The following is a 22392-nucleotide window of genomic DNA, read 5'->3' as shown; positions in this document are numbered from 1 at the left end:
AGTTACAGCTTCTGCTACAGAGCTAAAGTTCCTCTCCAGTAGGTGATACAGGGCCGTGTTGTTCAGTTCCTACACAGCAGCAGCGCAGATTGTAAACACACGCGTGTACACACAGAACCCAGACATACACACAGAGATAGAGAGACAGACAGACAGACAGACAGACAGACAGACAGAGAGAGAGAGAGAGAGAGAGAGAGAGAGAGAGAGAGAGAGAGAGAGAGAGAGAGAGAGAGAGAAGAGAGAGAGAGAGAAGAGAGAGAGAGAGAGAGAGAGAGAGAGAGAGAGAGAGAGAGAGAGAGAGAGAGAGAGAGAGAGAGAGAGAGAGAGAGAGAGAGAGAGAGAGAGAGAGAGAGGAGAGAGAGAGAGAGAGAGAGAGAGAGAGAGAGAGAGAGAGAGACGAGAAGAGAGAGAGAGAGAGAGAGAGAGAGAGAGAGAGAGAGAGAGAGAGAGAGAGAGAGAGAGAGACAGATAGACACACACACACACACACACATACACACAAATCATGGACCATCCAAAAGTCGACAACGAACTGGACCCATTACTAGTACTCTGAAATGAACATGCACATTGTACACACGGTCGAGGCCTGATAATACATTAATCTCGGGGACTTGACCTATCCTATAAACTGTTATTATCCAGGGTAGTACTCTGAAGAATACAGTCAGACCTCGCTTATCCGGATCCCTCGCCATCCGGAAGAAAATTGTTGGTTACCAATTTACAGCATATGTCATGCATACATACAGTATGTGTGTTCGATTATCCGGTTCCCCTGCCTATCCGGTTAATTTTGTGGAAAACGGATGTGTGCGGCTAAGCGAGGTCTGACTGTATAATCATTTAATTTTGTTTTGTTTTGCTGATTATCTTGTTACAGTCGTGGATAGTTGCTTCATGCCTCGTTCCCATGTTTTTTTCTTCTATTTTACATTTCTTACTGGCTCAGTATCCGAGGTATATATATATTTTTTAAGCGAGCCTTCAGGGAAATACCGTAAAAGCCCCTATACGCCCACTCGAAATTACGCCCACCCTCCGTGTACACGCCCAGTCAGGGGAAGTCAACACTTTTGTTTCAAAATAGCGCCCATGCCCATGTATACGCCCAGGTATGCGGCCAACGCCAGTACATGTACAGGTACTGATACCCAAAACTTACTGCTATCCCTATTCCAAGTATACGCCCGGTTCCAAAATAACGCCCGTGCCGTTGTTACGCCCAGGAAATCGAGGCTGCTACTGTAAAAGCAGAAATTTTCGGTGGTGTAATATTTCGGTATTCTCCAAAATCGGCGGTTCGGCGGAGGGAAATTTTCGGTAAACCCGCGTTCCAGGTAAGTGTACTAGTACTATACCGACATTTTCGGTGCGTTTTATTTTCGGTAAAAATTTCGGCACCGAAGTTGCGGAAAAAAACACCACCGAAAATTTCTGCTTTTACAGTATTCTATACGCCCGGGGGCCTATACACGGGCTTTTACGGTAAAGACAGTCTACTCTTCTCCCATCCAGCCGATACTGACTGCTTATTGAGCACGGGAATAGGTGAGAATCCTATCTGCTTGATTGTCAAATACTTGTACATTGGCTGACAGCCTGGTGCCACTAGATTGTATACCGGCCATGACACGTGTACTCTATTTTCAAAAAAATTAGGTGCTCAATATTTTTGGTATGAGGGCAAAAGGCCAGGTTAGGTGAACAGAAATTTTAGGTACAGAGCAGCATTTCCCTATTGGATTATGTGTGTTAGTGTTTGTGCGGTGTATTGAAATTTTAGGTATGAAACAGACGCACCGAAAGTACCGAACGTAAAAGTACATGTACACCGAAAATTTGTGAAATTACAGTACTACCCAAAGCCCTGCATCTACTATTCTGGCAACATGGTGGCGTCATGGCAACATGGTGGCGTCAAACCATGCTGTTGACTTACTGCTGCTAAGTCGCGAACATCTTCGGGAATACGATAGAGCAGCTGCCACTGAGCGTCATTGAAGCTGCTTAGCGACTGCAAAACATTGGTGATTATCGTTGCACTGCGGGATCCGAAATCGAAGAGAGTGCAAGAAAAAGCGCAGCGAGGAAGCACCGTCAGATATGTCAATAAAACAAGTTGCAAACGATTCCCTAGTTGCACACCGCATGGAAAGTGTGGCCTTGATGAGGTACACTGTGTGCTTGCAGCTGTTTGGTACAAAGCAAGCAGTACATCATGCAGCTCAGCTGTCTGGTGCAATGCAAGCAGTGGACCATTGAAGCTGCTCGGTACAAAGCAAGCAGTGCATCATGCAGCTCAGCTGTCTGGTGCAATGCAAGCAGTGGACCATTGCAGCTGTTCGGTACAAAGCAAGCAGTGCATCATGCAGCTGTCTGGTGCAATGAAGGCAGTGAATCATGCAATTGGCTCATAGACAAAGAGCAGCTACACACTATTGCTCTGCATACATGTACATGTGGTGTGCATGCTGTAAGATCTGTGATTACTGATTAGCAACCGCCCAGCCCAGGGTGCAAGTGAAAGCCAGCCTCTCAAGACAGGTGGTCTTTGTACAGAGGTCTGGATGTATGGTTTGGCATGGTGTGGGACATGTGATGAGTGGTCTTTCAAGACAGGTGGTCTTTGTACAGAGGTCAGGATGCATGATGTATGCATGGTGTGGGACAGGGAGTAATACAATACTATTGTACGAATACTACTCCCTGGTGTGGGACATGCGATGATTGGTCTCCCAGACAGGTGGTCTCCCAATGCAGGTGGTTTCTTAGTCAGTACAACGTAGTTGCATAAACAAGACGTTGAACAGCAAGACCTCATAGTGAGAGGGCGACGGATAGAAGCAGGCAGACAGGAAGTAGTGGAGGACGTGAAGAAAATGAGCCAGAAAGCACGCTTACGGTGTGAAAGTGTATATAGGAAATCCGTTGGGATCGCCGTCCACGTCAAAGTCCTCTCCAGCGACTTCTCTACAAACTAGAGACTGGATAAACGGCACGTGACCAGCACTTGGCATTGCGCGGGGCCAATTCCGAACTAAACACAAACAAGTTGACATCAAGGAAGAAATGATCACAACGTCGACCAATACAAGGTGCTATTGCAAACATATGATACACTTTATGAGGAGGATGAGGAGAGTATTTAATACTCTCCTCATACCCAGGATGTGACTTCATCTGCAGATAGGAATCATATCAACACTTCTCTTCGGCTGACAACTGAAGAAGGGTATTAGCAGAGTAGTGCTCTCTTGCTGCACGTCATACACACTGCAGGATACTGACGTGCAGTACACAATACGTGGGGTGGTGTGCAGTGTGCCGGGTACTGCGCACTGCTCTATGCATTTTGGTATGTGCAGCACATAACCCTGCACTGGAGGATCACTGGCCATGTATGGGAAGGGGGCAAAGACCATGGGGTTCTTACTGGTTTACCTCACCGTCCTCAGCCTGACCATGGCATCATTGAATTTGAACAAATAAACACAATGTCTATACTGAATGAGGCATCACACAGTTCCATACAGTTCTGCACAGTCCGCACATTGAACGAAATAGAACTCTACAAGGAAGTATGCGTTTCCCGAGTGCACGGAAATTCTGTGTATTACAGATGATATACTCGTAGCTTTCCCTCCCCTCAAACGGTTCTCTCAGGCTAGAGACTGATCAATCATATTCAGCTTACATATTCCTTTCTCCTCTCCGGGCTTCTGAGACCGGATGATGATGAGAATGATGGCAAGAATAAGTGGAAACGGAATCTCCAAGAACAGGGCAAGCTGCAGTCAAGTACACACACATATATACACACACACACACACACCATGTACCGCACACACCTCAGCCGAAGTCTTCAAATCCTCACAAACAAAGCAGGGGCCACACCACACAGTCACACGGTGATGAACTCGGACGTCAACACCCAACAGAACACGTGAGTCCCGATTTCATTGCTCAAGTCAGAGCGCCCCTCCCGCAACCATCATGAGCAAGAAGTACTCACACTTCACTTCTGTACGCCACTAGGAGGTATACAAGTACATGCCGTACTGTGCAGTAACATGTAGCACACACGCACTGCCCGCACACCATTGACCATTTGATGCCCATCGCCGAAGGAGATGATAGCGATGCTACGGCAGAAGCCATAGCAACTTGTGCGGGAATTGCACCATTCAACAGCTTGCAAGGCTGAAGAATTGACCGCCACTATTCAGCCTGGTCTACACCACACAGCTATAAAGTGACTTTTTCCGGCCAGTGAACCCCTACTTTTTGGTCTTTTTCATTTTTTTCCCGCACACACAGCACACCACATGCACTGGCTGTTGGTAACCACCCAGGAGAATGAAAGAAAAGTCAGGAGGAGTCTGAGAAAGAGAAGAAAGACGTGTGTGACCATAATCGTCGGGAATCAAACCCGCAACCTCTTGATTGGAAATCGCTGCACATACTACTGCACCATATGGGACACACACACATGCACACACACACACACACACACACACACACACACACACACACACACACACACACACACACACACACACACAAACACAGAAACATACACACACACACACACACACACACACACTACGTCCCACTGGGGTTGAGGGCTGGGGCTCAAACTAAGCCTTGCACACATCATGCACAACATGAACAACTGCTTCGGACCTGACAGACTGTCTTAGACGAACTTTGCCATTAAAAAATAAGCTCAAGATGCGCTCCCGATGATGGTCGCAGACCGAAACGCTGAATGAATGAAAGGAATTTCAGTGATTAGCAGCATAGTGTGATTAGCAGCTGTTGGCACATACCTATTGGTTAAAGAAAAAATCTGTATAAAAAAGGGGAATAGTGCAAAGCACAGCAAGGCTGGAGTGACCAACCAGCATTATAGCGTTGAATGAGAAGTCAATATACAGAGACGAAAATCAGGCAAGACGGAAATCAGGAGCAAGCAAGCACGTACGTCTCTCCTGTTTCATTCGCACACCGCTGGAATAGAGGTCTACAAACAAGGTACATGCACTGTACTGCTACAGACACAGGGTACTTGCCATAGATTTAAAAAAAGTTAGCCGGATTCGCGGCCACATCACCTGACGTGTTTAGGAACACATCAAGCAAATACATTCGCATCGGCGGGCCACCACTTCGCCAATATATCCTCAGTGTCGAATGCAGACCTCACAAGTGAGTCAGGGGAGAGGGGATAAGTCTCTCAACAAGCGAGCCACAGAAAAGTATGCTGTAATGATGCTTCCAGCAGCAGTAGAACAACAAATCCGGAGTTCACTCAATACTGTGGCGGAACGATTAATCTACTTTCTTGTGTTCGCCGGCCAGGAACCGTGCATCGTCACCTAGAAACGAGTACCAGAGCAATGGCAGTGGAACTGTACCGAGATGCCACAGGGAGTGAGCGTCGAGCACGAACCACAGCGGTGCAAAGTCACCCAACTCTAGCAACATGAGCGCCGCCGTCGACAGCAGTACGGCGGCACACTTCCAGACGTATGGCTGCCGTGAATAGTGGCGTGCGCACCACACCAGCCACAGAGACATGTTAACAAGACCTACCGACACGTTGGCCAGCATGTTGTAACCGTAGTCAAACTTCACCAGCGACAAATAGCCCACGTGAGCACCAAACATCAGAAGAAGGAGAAGCGCAACCGCAACGCGTGCAACGGGTCGTCCCAGCATGGCCATGCGCACAAGACTACAATAGGCGCTGAAGAGAACCATGGCCGTTGCCGAGAAATAGTCAAGCCGCTCGGTCCAGACGAGGTCGCGGCTGTGAAATACACTGGACCAGAGCCATGCATTGCAGCTTATCACACAATGCCAACGAGACAGACCGGACATTGCATAGTCGCGTGACCAGGGCTTGCGGCTAAGCAGCGCCAAGCCAGCGACATTGGCAAGGAGATTGAGCAAGGAGAACAGGACGGACGCCGGCTCCTGCACAAACGACCAGAGGCGATAGAACGGCCACTTGCCGTGGTACTGAAGCACTGGCAAGCCGCTGGCAATGCGATCCTCGGTGACCGCGTGTATGCACACGTAGCCGCAGTTATCCTCGCACGTCCAAGCCAAGCCGGACACCGTCCACACGGTCGCCGTTGTCGTCATGTCCCTGTCGCCATGGGTACACGTCCCAACCCCACATCGCTGCCGGCACGCAGTGTACGCCGGGTCGCGGTCGCCCGCCGACGCGTCGGCCATGGTCACCATGCCAACAAGCAGCACAAGCGGCAGCAGAGAGAGCATCTGCTGCGGACGGGAGCACACAGACGACCTTGACTGCAGCCGGCACACATGGCTCTGTGGCCAAAAAACAACAACAACCGGACCAACCCAAAGTCACTGGTGGGCACCACTATGCTCAAACAAATACTTCCATAACAATAAAAAGTAACTAAAGAAAACGGGAAATAATGAAAGAATATGATACACAGTTGGCAGACTAGCTGGCAAAGCTTTATGCTGCACACTAATGCAGTTTATCCCGTCTGCAAACATACTTCTAGAAGTACTTGGGAGCGAAAACGGCAGCTTATGAACGAGGCATGGCGATAGCTCAAGAGTGCATGGCATCGACCAGGGCTGGGCTTGCTGTGTGATGGTGAAAATGTACAAATGAGGCAACTACAAGCAATACGCGAACAGGGCCACTTCATACATACTGCATACTCTTAGTTACGATGAGCATGGCAGCAAACACTCCACATCTTGTACGCTCCACTAGTGTGGTCACAATCAGAAAAAAACATGCACGTTTTCTGCAGTGTCAGTGGCCAGGATTACGAATGATCTTTACCAGGAGTTCGTATTTCCAGGGTCTTTGAAATGGGTGTCCTCAGCTAATCTTGTTCTATTGCAATTGAAATTCAACCAAAAGGTTATTTGCGAATTGCGATGGCAAATACCATTTTAGTTTGTTTGTCTGCATGCTTTACTGTTGTTATTGGTCGTGCATTGCACGTTTCTACCTCAGCATGATAGCAACGGGCGTTCTCAATGTGTCAAAATATGACACCAATTCTATTCAATTGATCTCCAATAATCCATTCCCTTTATATGAATGTAATATTTCCAATGGACTGACACGACTAGAGGCGCGGAAAGAAGAGTTGGATACACCAGAAATGCTACTTACAGGCTGTCGCCGCTTCAGCAGGAAATTCTTCCAGAGAAGAAGGCGCAGTTGATCTAGCATTCTGGACATTTTCAGTGGCGACTATTGTGAATTCACAACGTGTGAATTGAATACTGTTACTCCGTGACAGGAGAATGTGTCGCCAAGTTAATTTCAGCTCTGTTCGCACAGGAAATGTGCTGATGATTGTATCGTGAAATTATCCAGGCCCATTATTGCTCGGCTGTCCCGCGTGGCCGAACTAGTAAAGGGAAAATAACCCAACAACACTGGCAACAGTATTTTCCTCAAGTCAAACTTCCTTTTGTTCCACGCCTGCTGGTTTTTTTGTCGAGTTGGAGGTACAATTGTACCAGGAGTTCATATTGGGGGTTATGAACTCTTGATTGTACACACAAATGCTTCGAATGACTCACTTCCTGGCACTTCCCGTATCCACTAGCATCCACGTGCACACCATCTCGTGCACGCCACGGAATGGCACGGGCGTGCACGTGGGCGCTTTTTTATTTTTTTTACTTGACCTCGACCTCAGCAGCTAGCTTGCTAGCCTACACAGTATGGCTACACTATAGTCTATTATAGCAATAAAAACTGCTTTATGGCAGTTTTCTAAAAAAAGTTATTGTGTTCTAGTCCATGGACCCCGTCTAAAAAGTAAGAAATTAACGAAATGTGATAGCTGAAAATTAAAATTTCACACAAAACCTCACAATAATCACAACACTTGAAATGCTGCTTTCAACACTAAACTTGTACTCCACGAACAATTGGCAACATGCATGCATAGGAAAGAGGATCACGAGGAGAAAAGGTCTTCTACATGTAGCTTTCATTCTGTGTGTGATTATTGTGAGGTTTTGTGTGAAATTTTAATTTTCAGCTATCACATTTCGTTAATTTCTTACTTTTTAGACGGGGTCCATGGACTAGAACACAATAACTTTTTTTAGAAAACTGCCATAAAGCAGTTTTTATTGCTATAATTTCTTCTGTTTTTTTCTGTCACCAATCAATGAAATGCCCTATCAATTGAGAGGTTCTGCACAACGAAAATTCGAACGAAGTTTCGCGACAGGCCTTGCGAAAATGTGTACGAATTTTCGCACGAACTTTGTGTTCTGCACATTTTCGTAGTTTGCACGCGCCAAGGGCACGTACAACATGACCCAATCTCACGAAACTTCCTACGAAAGTTCATTTCGCGTTCCCTGCAAGTTTCGCGTCCAAAGTTGCGAAAGTTCGTGCGAAGTTTCTCACTTCGTGACGTGGAGCGAAAGTTCGTACACATTTTCGTTTTGCAGAACCTCTCTAATATGTAAATGATGGCCTTCACATCATATCAATACCGTATTATACGCATTGATGAGCAAGCCTTTTCTTGCAGAAAATGGGACTAGCATGTTCTTCTGCGGGGATACATGTGAGTAGTGGTGGACCGTGGTGATACCTTTTTTATACGGAGGTCATTCTGTGCATGTTGCTGTAGCAGAATTTCATGACTCTGTCATAAAATTGTCTTGCCTTTCAGATATTTCAGATTTCCCCACCCTCGATCAGATTTATTTGAGAAATGTAACCAGGTGCGTGTCGCAGATGTTTTTGTTGATTCTGTGTTTATAATGGTTTATAATCATGGGTTATCGTGATAAGGTCATCCTGCACCATATTGCACTGAAATCGTAACCCTGTTGATGTCGATACAACTTTTGGAAGTAGTTCAATGACTTCGAACTGTTAGTCCACGATTTTCTAAAACAACACAGCAAAGGAGGAACAATAAACATGTATTAAAATGTAAACAAATACATTGCTGAGTCCGACACCTCGTTCCAACAACTACACTGATCCTGAGGATAAAAGGGGCAAGGCTATGGTTGGAGGTACTGAGAGATAAACAAGGCACTCCATAATAATAGAATCGTACACATTTTTTGGTGAGTATGAATGATATCCAGTCGAACCTCTTTAGGACGAACACCAAGGGACCGATGGTATTTATTCTGTGAGTTTGTCTTAACCTATTTTATAACCAGTGAATACAATTATTTCTCCAATAGACATACGAATAGATTTCTTCTACAGCGAAAGATTCTAAGCCACACCAACTCATTGACTCGTCTCGTATGAAACAAATGAGTCACTAGAGAGGTTTTGCAAAACGAAAATGCGTACAAACAGTCGTTCCACGTCCTGAAGTGCGAAACTTCGCACGAACTTTCGCAACTTTGGACGCGAAACTTGCAGGGAACGCGAAATGAACAGTCGTACACACTTTCGTGAGATCGGGTCATGGCGTACGTGCACTTGGCCCGCGCAAACTACGAAAACGTGCAGAACGCAAAGTTTGTGCAAAAATTCGTACACACTTTCGCAATGACTGTCGCGAAACTTCGTTCGAATTTTCGTTTTGCAGAACCTCTCTACTGAACGTTTCTTTAGCAACATGACGGCAACTGAAACAGCAACAGAGAAAGTACGATACATGTACAGCACATTCTTGCAGGTACTACAAACAGATTGCAGATCGTAATTTTTGCCTTGGCGGCACGAAACTTCATTTGGGGCAGTGCAATCTCGGCGGAACTCACAAATTATAAATCAAACATCCCAGACTCGAGTAAACAAATCTAATCATACAAGTTTACTGAACCTCTCCACAATGGAGATTTTCCCTGATATGCGAATTTATTTTGCAAACTCGGTCAATGGGTCCTTGAACCTTTCCCTCCAGATTGGGAACTGCCAACGATAGTATGCCACTGACCAGTGCCTTACTTGTAACGTACCAATGTACAATGAATATGAGTATTTCGACAACACATCTAACATAAGCCTTACCGTCAAGAAGGTGAACTCGCGTTCTTCGCACACTGTAGACAAGGGCAAAGAGATAAAAATGGATCTAAATCCGAATAAAATCAGCACACGTTTCCGTAAATGAAAGGGTGAGCATAAGCAAATGAATCGAAGGAAACCGGTCAACTCAGAGATCACCTGTCATCGAGTATTCCGTAAAAGGGGGCCTCGGCAGCGGAAAAGCTAAATTTAGAAAAGAGATCCTGCCAGCTTTTCCATTATTTATTGCATTCCGCCCAAAATGAGCACATTTTTCGTAAATGAAAGAGTCAACACAAGCAAAAGAATCAAAGGTAACTGGTCAACTCACCTGTCGATATTGTAATATTCCGCGAAAGGAGGTCTCAGCAGCGCCGAAACGAAATAAGCCAGGCCAGGATCTAGGAGACGAAGTATCCGAAACAGCTCATACAAGAAGCAGTTCCAAAGGAGGAAGTTCCTCGCGCATGCACATCCGAACACGGACTGCATGCACTGCATGCAACACAATGTCTGCCGTGCACGTGCACAGCACGCGGCTACCAACCGTTGCAGCGTTGGTAGATCTATACCGAGCACCTTACGTAGAAACTTACGTAGCCTAAGTGAAATACCGAGCACCTTACGTAGAAACTTACGTAGCATAGCGGTGTCGTTTTTCTTGCCATGTGAACACAATAATAGAAAAGCTGACAGGATCGCTTTTCTAAATAATAACCAGATAACAGTCCGACCTGCATGCAGCTAGCCTACACTACAGGGAAACCTGTGAAGACGAAAGCTCAAGGGACCTTCAAAATAGGGTCTCCAATATCCAGGGTCATTTGACTGGCATCCCTTGGTACATCATGGTCCTGGTTGAAGTGGTCTTCTAGGACAGGTGGTCCCTTATCCGAGTGGTCGCCTTGGCAGGTTTTACTGTAGCTGCATAATCACAGTGAACCCGTGACGCCCCAAGCGGCCCAGGCATGGACGTCCGGACCTCAGTTGGCGGATGGCACATACTGACATACATGTAGTCATTGGCAGAACAAGTACTCGTACTTTTCGTGGTATGTTTCATGCATGTACAAAAAGAAGTGGTAAGGAAGTGTCATGTACATGTAGATACTGTAGGTAGGTAGGTAGGTAGATAGGTAGGTAGGTAGGTAGGTAGGTAGATAGGTAGGTAGGTAGGTAGGTAGGTAGGTAGGTAGGTGGGTAGGTAGGTAGATAGGTAGATAGGTAGGTAGGTAGGTAGGTAGGTAGGTAGGTGGGTAGGTACGTAGGTAGATAGGTGGGTAGGTACGTAGGTAGATAGGTGGGTAGGTAGGTAGGTAGGTAGGTAGGTAGGTAGGTAGGTAGGTACGTACGTAGGTAGGTAGGTAGGTAAGTAGGTAGGTAGGTAGGTAACGTTACGTAGGTAGGTAGGTAGGTAGGTAGGTAGGTAGGTAGGTAGGTAGGTAGGTAGGTAGGTAGGTGGGTAGGTAGTACTGTACTAGGCTTTGTGAATAGCTTGACCCATTCTGAAAAGAAGTTCTGAAAAGAAGTTCTGCCTTTGAAAGAAGTAATGTGAATATAGTGCTGAGGTGGACTATCAGCTGTCTCCAGAGATCAAGACTAGTCTAAAGAGAATCAATCAGACCGGAAGTGCACATAGGAAGCTTGGCAGCAAGAGTCCTCCACGCAGAGGGTATCTCCACTGGCTAGAAGCAATTTCCCAATCTGGTACACCAGCAGAAGTTACACAACACCCACAAGGCTCGACTGGACTTATCCCGTTGATCCCAAGAGCAAATCTTCGACCTTTTCACTAGGGCTCAAACGATTAGTCCGATTAACCGGTTGCAGACCGGTTACGAAGAATTAACGGTTAACCGATAAAGATAACGGTTACGCAGTAACTTTTCAGTCAATTTTTCAAGTATCAGGTCGTTGAAAAGCATGCACTTTCGCAGGCTGTCGCACGCGTACGCAATTTCTGGGCTGTCAACTCGGTCATATCTGGTCTCTTGGCGTGAGAGTATGTATGAATGAGCATGCAAGAGAATGTACAAGTCAAGACTTAGGGTGCGTTGTACTGAATAGGGTACATTTTTTGAATGAGTATAGTCAAATATACGGTTAAAAAAGAGTCCGCAGGATTGCCGTGGCTTATAGGTTAGCTTACTAGTAGCCGTTAACCGTCAGGGGTAAAACCGTGACCGTTTGAGCCCTACTTTTCACACTTGATAATATCTAATAATACATGTAGTAGTAATATTGTACTGTGACCACTCCCTGCCCGCAGCCGTATACTAGTACCATACATGTACATGTACATGTAGTCCATCTACTCTCCACAGTACACTGCACTACTGTACCTCGAAGTACATACATGTATACCAACGATATTGAGTATATTGAGTATTTCGCTCCTGCTCTTGTAGCAGTTGAGCACTCTTGCGTGGGGTAGTGCCTTTGCTGTTTGCGTTATGCAGAGCTCACTGACTTGTCAGTTTGAGCACTCTGGCAAGGTACGTTCGGGCCTGATTGGAAATTTTTATTTCCATTGCTATTAGGTTCGGCCTCATTTCCTCTGTGCTGCGCTGACGAGTCCACAAAGGACGAAACAGTTCTGTCCGCAGATTGAGTATTTCGCTCCTGCTCTTGTAGCAGTTGAGCACTCTTGCGTGGGGTAGTGCCTTTGCTGTTTGCGTTATGCAGAGCTCACTGACTTGTCAGTTTGAGCACTCTGGCAAGGTACGTTCGGGCCTGATTGGAAATTTTTATTTCCATTGCTATTAGGTTCGGCCTCATTTCCTCTGTGCTGCGCTGACGAGTCCACAAAGGACGAAACAGTTCTGTCCGCAGATTGAGTATTTCGCTCCTGCTCTTGTAGCAGTTGAGCACTCTTGCGTGGGGTAGTGCCTTTGCTGTTTGCGTTATGCAGAGCTCACTGACTTGTCAGTTTGAGCACTCTGGCAAGGTACGTTCGGGCCTGATTGGAAATTTTTATTTCCATTGCTATTAGGTTCGGCCTCATTTCCTCTGTGCTGCGCTGACGAGTCCACAAAGGACGAAACAGTTCTGTCCGCAGATTGAGTATTTCGCTCCTGCTCTTGTAGCAGTTGAGCACTCTTGCGTGGGGTAGTGCCTTTGCTGTTTGCGTTATGCAGAGCTCACTGACTTGTCAGTTTGAGCACTCTGGCAAGGTACGTTCGGGCCTGATTGGAAATTTTTATTTCCATTGCTATTAGGTTCGGCCTCATTTCCTCTGTGCTGCGCTGACGAGTCCACAAAGGACGAAACAGTTCTGTCCGCAGATTGTGTATACCAACGATATTAATTTTTCTCTTGGAACCAGAGCCCGACACCTCAAGTCCAAACACTACAGGCTGAAACAGAAATCGCTACAAAGTGGTCGGGCGCAGAGCGGTGGCCATTGTGAATTGAAGGTCATTTGCTTGACCATGAAGCCTGTGGCTGTAGCCCGGGACCAGTCATTCAGACTCAGTTGCTTTTTTCGTCCATCCAATACCTCCAGTACCAGGTCTCCTCAGGAGCACTGCATACATTCGGCAGTGGACCCAGCACGTCAAGCGATCCCATCAGTGCCTCGAGTATGAAATCGGAGGCAATACAGACCCTGAAGCCACCAAACAATTAGCCGATCTCCCGTGACACCACTATCACCAAACGTACAGGGGTTTAATATGTGCTCTTGCTATCACCCATTGTCACGTGTGTGGTAGTAATGTCAGTGACACCCTTTAAAATACACGCATGTCGCTAGCCTATTATTATTATTAGGCCAAACTAAAGAAGGTGTGTGGTTCGACTCACCCGACCGACCGTACAATTTCAGCCCGACCGTAACTTTTTTTCGGCGGGCTGTCGTGTGACTGACGTACGTGGACTGAACACGTCCACGTCTACGTGCTGTGCGGCGTGAGTCTGCGGACGCAGGCGCTAGGCGGCTCCTTTTGGACTTGACGTAGATAATCAAGCGAGGTACAGCTAGTACAGAGGGCTTGATGGCTGATCAAAGCCCAAGGGTCCAGCCCGAGGGCCGTAGGCCCAAGGGCTGGGCCCGAGGGCTTTGATCAGTCATCAAGCCGACTGGACCTCGCTTGAATATGCTTCAGACGATCCCCAACATTTTTTTGATTTTGAATCAAACTCGCTTTATTCTTTGGGTGATCTCGAGTGTGGACTTTGTCGGCCTTTCGTTTGGGATTTCAGAGCAGCCTGAAGTCTAAAGTGCATGTCGTTTTCGTCCCGTAAGTTTCACACAGAGATTACAGCAAAGGGAAAGTAATGTCAGTGGACGAAAAACGAAAGTAATGTCAGTGGACGAAAAACCTGTTTCGTGAGAAATTTCTCAGGACTACTTGTCAAGAGCCAGCTACACTGTAGCCGTGGCTGAAGTGTCACGGAAGTATTTTCACTTCGACCATACACGCCTTGCTCACGCTGCATACTGCTGAGAGTTCTGCGGTGCTGGAGCTAGATTTCCAACTCCACAAGTTAGTTGAGAGCCACCGCATCCCCGGCCACCACCCCTATCGGTTTCTTGTTCTTATAGCCAAATCACCTTGAAAAGACTGAGATTGGGCATGATCAGGGCTTTGATGGTTTTATCGTACAGTTGCCAATGGCAGCGGGCTTTGATGGTTTTCTCGTACAGGTTGTCAATGACAGCGGGCTTTGATGGAATATCAAAGCCCGCTCTCCGAGGCTGCTGATTGGTCGTAACCTAGCAAAGGGCACGTGGGTCGTTTGAATTGTAGTTGTACTGCAGTGCAGTGCAGTGAGTGGTACGACTGCTGCCTTGTGCTGGTACAGTCGTCGCCAAAAAAATCCGGCCAAATACAATGCTAGCTACCGGTAGCTGTACTGGGCCGCATGCACTGCATCATACTTCATAGTGGTAGTGTTAGACCGGGTCTGCGTTACTTCACTGGACAGGCTAGGCCCGCATACACCATGACTGTAGTGTAGAGGGGACGGTTCGATACCGGAACGGCTTGACTGGTCAGCCAAATTTGTATGCCCAAACCATGCAAACCTATCACCAGCGTTGATTGTTCACTCGAAATATGTTTGTGGAAGGAAACTGGCATGTTGAAGTTTGCTCTGAGGCCAGAGTCAATCGAACTGAGCCACTCCTTTGTGTTGACCCATTGCCTCCAAGTTGCCCAATTTTTCGCTTCAAATCAGAGGTGGCTCCAAGTCGGAAAGGTTTTAGAGTGCACGTCAAATTCACTCTCACACACTAATAGTCTGAAATTAGGTAATTGCTATCGCTCCACGACGGCCAGTACAGAGTAGGGAGGTTTAGTTCCCACGTAACGGAAACGCGTACGTGGGTGATCCACGTAAAGTGGATGAAGGGCATCCACGTTGCAATGTTGTGTTTAGTCACACGGAACAAACAAAAGCATAAAGCGAAAGGCCCAAACCTGGTCAAAGACGAAGCTACCCGGGCCTAAGAAGCTCATCGAATATTTTGATTTCGTGCTTCGGAAACTTCTTCAGCTGAGCACCCTCACAGCTTGCACAATGCGCTCCATTCTGATTTTCACCCACGTTCTGGCGGAACGTGGGTGAGCCTCCATACACGGCATGTCGTGAATCAGAAAACGTCTGTACGTGGGTCACTGAGTATCACGTGGTACACCCACGTAAAGTACCCACGGATTACGTGGGACTAAACCTCCCTAGTAACAATAAGCCTTGTGTGTGCTTCTCCACTAGTTTTGATTGGTATGCGGTGCTTTATTGGCGAGAGGCGAGCCGCTGTTTACCTGCGACAAGAAGTTGATTTTTCGAAAGTCGTAAAACTCAAGTCGCAGTGCGAAGCAACACGTCAAAAACTCACCTGCTTGGTTTGGCGCTTCTGGTCATCGCAGAGCCATGAAATTTTGGCTCGGAGTATAAGTTATAACACATCGTAGTCTCACTGTGACATATGTTTTCTAATCAAAATACCAAGAGAGAAAGAAGTGAATATTGAGTCCGTTCCGGTTTGCAACCTACCGGTATGTCCTACCGGTATTTTGAAACCGTCGCCTTCTACACTCACTCAGACTCAGAGTCAGACTCAGGCACAGCGCAGTGCTCAACCCTATAGGCTATAGCCTACCGCAGCAGGCAGAGTGCGGCGCAGACTGTTCAGTGCTGTCGATCCAGTGGCAGTGCAGTGGCGGCAGTGGCCTAGACTACTGTAAAGACTTTAGTCTAGAAGTTTAGTGCATGTGCCACTCCATGCATGAACCCGCGATGAAGTACCGCGTAGATCTACCTACCATACCTATGTACGCGTATACTTGGCATTGGCCGGATTTTTTTGGCGACGACTGTGTAGTAGAGTCTACTCGATACGCGATACAGTGTATTTACATGTACTAAAAAATATATTAAAAAAAAAAAAATCCGCCCGCCCGCCCGTAAAAAAAATGTCCATGTTAGTCGAACCACACACCTTCTTTAGTTTGGCCTTATTATTATTATTTATATCTTGGGATCAACGGGATAAGTCCAGTCAAGCCTTGTGGGTGCTGTCACTGCTGTGCAACTTCTGCGTGTACCAGATTGGGGAAATGCTTCTACTTAACCGGGCCAATATTAAAGTAAGTAACAGTTCTAGCCAGTGGAGATACCCTCGGCGCGGAGAACACTTGCTGCCAAGCTTCCTATGTGCACTTCCGGTCTGATTGATTCTTTTTCCTCTTGATCTCTGGAGACAGCTGATAGTCCATCTCAGCGCTAGTGAGTAAAAAAGTAAATATTATTAAAAAGTAAATAATCGTGTCCGTTCCCGAAGGGAACTCACTAGCGAGTAGTAAGTTCATAATCAGTGCAGCAGGGAGTAGTCGGTGAAATGCGAAACACAGGCAAAGCAACCGAGACTAAACTTGACCCGGTTGTAGTGTTATGTTACATTTATGTACTTGTGACTTCAAATAGAACCGAGCCGGAATACATACATGTACATGTGGACCGTCTCCAAGTTAGTTCTGCAGAATCGTGCGGCTCGAGCTGTGTACGGATGCTCGCCGCACACCTCTAGCTCTGCCAAAAACCTGCTAGTCAAACTCGGTGCCTACCGTGTCCGGGAGATCTTCATCCAGAAGCTCATCTTCCTGGTTTGGCGCTGCCGCTACTCCCGTGCTAGCCCCACACTGCAAATGCTGTTGCTACCAACCAGTGGCGCTCCTACTCGGCTGCAATTATCTATGGGTCTAAGACCACCGCCAACCCGCACTGAGCTGGGTAAGGGTTGTCTCGCGTTCCAAGGAGCTAGGCTCTGGAATGCGATGCCCAGCGAGGTACGGGCCATACCGCACCCGGCCCAATTTCGCACTGCTGCTGCTCCACACAGCATGAACCTTTGAGGTCAGACGGATCACTATCGCCATATTTTCATTATATGCCTGTCTGTTGGCCTGCCTGCCCGTCTCTCTCCCTGGTTCTCTGACAACCTACTTGTTAATTCGTGCGGTTGTTTTCAGACGTAAAGCCCTGTTGTAGAGGTCTCAGCCCTCATTTGTTAGTCTCTCTGCTCTCCCTCTCCCTCTCCCTCTCCCTCCCTCCCTCCCTCCCTCCCTCCCTCCCTCCCTCCCTCCCTCCCTCCCTCCCTCCCTCTCTCTCTCTCTCTCTCTCTCTCTCTCTCTCTCTCTCTCTCTCTCTCTCTCTCTCTCTCTCTCTGTTTTTGGTGGACAAAAACATCCCTGGCGTTGATTGCGTTCTTGCTTCGACTTCTGCCGCGCCTTTGTTCTCGTACTCCCCTTTATGTACAAGTGTTGTGCAAACCCTCCTTTAATATAGTCTGTCTCATTTTGCCCTGAGATGTTTTGATGCATAGTGATTATGACGCTCATCATTCGCTCCCTTGCCACTGGACAGTTCTGTCCGTTTGGTTTTAGCGAATTCAAATAAAGAAAACAAACAAACAAAACATGTACATGTACACACATACTTGAAGTACAAACTTCCCTTCTGTTTTATTGAGCTTCGTGTACACGCCACCACTCCCCTTATTCATGGCTCACACATGACAGGTTTACGTGGCTCTAGTAAAAAAAAAAAAAATGTACATGTACGTGCATCACTAGATAAACAAGATGCAGGTAATGGCACCTGATTCCGGGCAACACAACAACGTTGGAACTAGCCGCGTTTTAACTCGATGGTAAGGAGGATCTCCCTTCATCAGCGCAGCTACAGCATGATTGTGTGAGTTGAAACGCAGTTACAATATACTACTAGTACAGTGCTGGCAACTGAAATCCGACTCCCTTGCCGGCGCGGCGCATCGGCAAGGGAGTCGGATTTCAGTTGCCAGCACTGTACTAGCACCGTAAAGTACCGCCAGAGCGCCCCACCATCTCGTCCTTTCGTGGCCACCTTGTGGAGGTGGATTCCTGTCTGTAGGTCATACGACACGGACCTTGTACAAACATTGCACATTGTGCAGTCAATCCGTACCCAGTTTACCTTCGAGCTCCACATAAAAGCATACCAAGTGTGACCTTAGTACACGAAGGTTCTCACATCGTACAAACTTAGTAGCATTCTGCCATACGATGTTCTTCCCTTGGCTGTATAATCAAGGTGGGGCGCTCTCGCGAGACGGGGCGCTCTGGCGGTACTTTACGGTACTAGTAGTACGTAGAAGAGGAGCAGCAGGATGACAATACCCGCTACCAAGAGTACATCCCCCCCCCCAGAGTGTGCAACTCCACTACAGTAGAGCCGCGCGCTGAAGAACGCGGAGCCCAAGAACGTCCAGCCTGAAATTCTTAGAACGCCACAGCCTAAAGCTAAGAACGGCGGTGTTGGTTTTCTGGCAGCCTGTGGGATACATATAATCCAGCACGGATTGTTTCTAAGAAAGTTCTATAAGAACGCAGCCAGATTGCTGAAAAATAAGAACGTCCCAGGCTAACCCCTTGGAAACAACGTTCTTGGGCGCGCGACTCTACTGTATGGGTGCTGTCCCGACAGAATTTCAAGTTAACGTCATTTTGATGATGCAATGCGCACTGTACACGGATTATCAGACGAATCCGGAACCTGTGGTCGACCGAAGCCGATCGATCCTGTACAAATTATTGCAAAGAAAAACGTGTGATGCGTTGACACCCGTACACATGTTGTAAATCACTGCTGCAAGGAGCATTGCGTCATAAATAATGACGTCAACTTGAAATTCTGTCGGGACAACAGGGTATGTGGGAGTTGCACACTCTGGGGGGTTATGTACTCTTGCCGCTACGTGAAGCTCTGAATGCAAAAACCTTAGCTAGAGCTATACACGAACATAATTGTGATGAAGTTTCAACTCCATCCCGATGGTCCAGCACTGCATGGACCAGAACGTCTAGAACCCATTTCAATAACCGGTACCATTGGTAAATGTAACGGCTGCATACCACGTGACCAGAGCAGTGCCAAAGACCAAAACGGCAAAAAAGCCATCAATGGCATCATTGTGGTGAGCGCATTGGCTCCTTACTGTATTTAAGTCACCTATTCAGCAGTGATTTTGACAGAAACTCGACTCGGAACCACTATGGTAGGGTGTACCTGCTCAATTCGACGTGAGACCCACGGCCCGTGCTTGCAGAGTGGCGGGGAAAGAGCCAGTCAGCTCAAAAGCTTTCCTTTTATACTACTGCATCGTAGAAAGGAAAGTTTCCAGGCTGTCCAATACACGAAGTGCTCAATTCGCAACGTTAAAGCTACATGTACTTACAATGTATTACTAGTACTAGTAGTATGTAGAAGAGGAGAGTAAGTTAGAGTAAGAGGAAGAAAATGTTGAAACTCTGAGCCACAACACTCTCTTCCTTCTCTTCTTGTTGTAATACATGTACATTGTAGATGAAACTTTGAGCCTCAGCTCTGCAACCATGGCAGGACCACCACTGCCGTTTCTGTGCTGCCTTCTCGATACATGCGTATGTACACTGTATATCATGTGCACATTCACATGTCTGAAGGTTTATGGTTTTTCAATAAAAATAAATAAAAAAAGGAGAGTGAATACATTGCCTCATTCATTGTGTATCATTCAGTGTACAGTACTAATTAAGTTAACCCCTCGGTGGAGGGAGGGGGGGGGGGGGGGGGGGAAGCTCCAGCCAAATTTGAAATATTTCAAAAATATCATGCGTCTATATTTTTGAAATGGACTATAGTGTGGTCACAATCAGAAAAACATGTAGGTTTTCTGCAGTGTCAGTGGCCAGGATTATGAATGATCTTTACCAGGAGTTCGTATTTCCAGGGTCTTTGGAATGGGTGTCCTCAGCTAATCTTGTTCTATTGCAATTGAAATTCAACCAAAATGTTATTTGCGAATTGCGATGGCAAATACCACTTTAGTTTGTTTATCTGCATGCTTTACTGTTGTTATTGGTCGTGCATTGCACGTTTCTACCTCAGCATGATAGCAACGGGCGTTCTCAATGTGTCAAAATATGACACCAATTCTGATTTATTCCATTCAATTGTTCTCCAATAATCCATTCCCTAATCGGAATGTAATATATTTCCAATGGACTGACACGACTAGAGGCGCGGAAAGAAGAGTTGGATACACCAGAAATGCTACTTACAGGCTGTCGCCGCTTCAGCAGGAAATTCTTCCAGAGAAGAAGGCGCAGTTGACCTAGCATTCTGGACATTTTCAGTGGCGACTATTGTGAATTCACAACGTGTGAATTGAATACTGTTACTCCGTGACAGGAGAATGTGTCGCCAAGTTTCAGCTCTGTTCGCACAGGAAATGTGCTGATGATTGTATCGTGAAATTATCCAGGCCCATTATTGCTCGGCCGTCCCGCGTGGCCGAACTAGAAAATAACCCAACAACACTGGCAACAGTATTTTCCTCAAGTCAAACTTCCTTTTGTTCCACACCTGCTGTTTTGGAGGTACTGTACGCTCGTACAGGCGCTTTATTTTTTTATATTTTTTTATACTTGACCTCGACCTGCATGCGCATCCAGCTAGCCTGGTGCAACCTGTGAAGACGATATTATTTTTTGTAGACGAAAGCTCAAGTCAAGGGTCCTTCAAAATCAGTAAGGTGGTCTCCTTATCCAGGGTCATTTGACTGGCATCCCTTGGTACATCATGGTCCTGGTTGAAGTGGTCTTCTAGGACAGGTGGTCCCCTTATCCGAGTGGTCGCCTTGGCAGGTTTTACTGTAGCTGCAGAGTCACAGTGAACCAGGGAGTCGTAAAATACATTAAATATATTGGTATTTTACGACTCCCTGCAGTGAACCATGCCCCAAGCGCCCCAGGCATGGACGTCCGGACCTCAGTTGGCGGATGGCACATTGGCAGAACAAATACTCGTACTTTTGTGGTATGTTTCATGCATGTACCGTACAAAAAGAAGTGGAGCAAGGAGGTGTCTGCCACAAACTATGTTACTTACTTTTTTGCACAAGGATCTAGGTAGACTCTACATGTACATGTAGATACTGTAGGTAGGTACAAGGTAGGTAGGTCAGGCGCGTGCTCGGCGATGGGCACGGGGGCACGTGCACCCCCCAAAATTTTTCAATCTGGGTAATTGCAATTGTAATGTATGCAAATATGCTCTAAAATTCAAGAAAGGTTGCAAACAAATTGCAGAAAATTGCCGGGGGGGGGGCTCCCCTCGGCTCCCGTCCACCCCCCTAGTTGGGGGGCCGAGCACGCCCCTGTAGTGTAGGTACAAGGTAGGTAAGTAGGTGACCGATCCTTTCAATGTTCTAACGTGAATCTTTACTTTTCCTTTACTAAATGGACTCCTCCTTGGTTTCCCTTTTTTCTCTAGCTCTTCTCTTGTACGTAGGTATATAGGTACTTGTAGGTAGGTAGGTAGGTAGGTAGGTGGGTACAAGGTAGGTAGATAGGGAGGTAGGTATGTATGTATGTTTTTATTTGAATTCGCAAGTACACACGGGGTACAAGCCCAATTACATGGAAGCGAATGTGATAATGAGGTTAATTAAGAAAAAGGGTGGAGGAAGGAGGAGGACGGTAGCAAAGCAAAAGGGAGCACAATTATCAATTGCACAAATATGAGAGTACCTGAGACTGAGGGTACCTGTGGAGCGATAAAATGCTAAAGCAAACAGAAGAAAGGAAATCACAAGCCAATATACGGTAAACTTCGCTTGGGTTTTAATAAAGGGGGAAAACTGGAGCTCAAGAAAATTATAACACACAAAGTCATAATAAGAATTTAAGTTAACTGGATGAAGAGTAGCATAAGCAAACATTTCCTGACAACGAGAGGGACTGTAACTACAGCCACGGCAGTAGCTGCTGTAGCAGCAGCAGCAACAACAACAACAACAACAACAACAACAACAACAACAACAACAACAACAACAACAACAACAA

At 46.6% G+C, this 22392-nt stretch overlaps 1 protein-coding gene across 1 annotated transcript; it reads right to left on the bottom strand.

The window, feature by feature from the left end:
• Positions 1–4682: 4682 nt before the first annotated feature.
• Positions 4683–7506, bottom strand: LOC135818543 (post-GPI attachment to proteins factor 3-like). The gene is made up of 2 exons (XM_065331939.1): positions 7184–7506; positions 4683–6348 (listed from the first exon to the last, which is right to left on the bottom strand). The coding sequence occupies exons 1-2, from the start codon at positions 7250–7252 to the stop codon at positions 5338–5340; spliced, it is 1080 nt and encodes a 359-aa protein (XP_065188011.1). The 5' UTR covers positions 7253–7506; the 3' UTR covers positions 4683–5337.
• Between the last annotated feature and the right edge of the window lie 14886 nt (positions 7507–22392).

The sequence above is a fragment of the Sycon ciliatum genome, chromosome 5, assembly GCF_964019385.1.
Source record: "Sycon ciliatum chromosome 5, ocSycCili1.1, whole genome shotgun sequence".
NCBI classification, from domain to species: domain Eukaryota; kingdom Metazoa; phylum Porifera; class Calcarea; order Leucosolenida; family Sycettidae; genus Sycon; species Sycon ciliatum.
The sequence above is the reverse complement of the archived record's forward strand: the minus strand, read 5'-3'. Positions and strand labels throughout refer to the sequence as shown.

Coding starts and splice junctions, on each gene's coding strand:
- LOC135818543 (XM_065331939.1), bottom strand. CDS start 7,252: ATGTCCAGAATGCTAGATCAACTGCGCCTTCTTCTCTGGAAGAATTTC. Junction 6,349..7,183: donor TGCTGAAGCGGCGACAGCCT/GTAAGTAGCATT, acceptor TTTTGGCCACAG/AGCCATGTGTGCCGGCTGCA.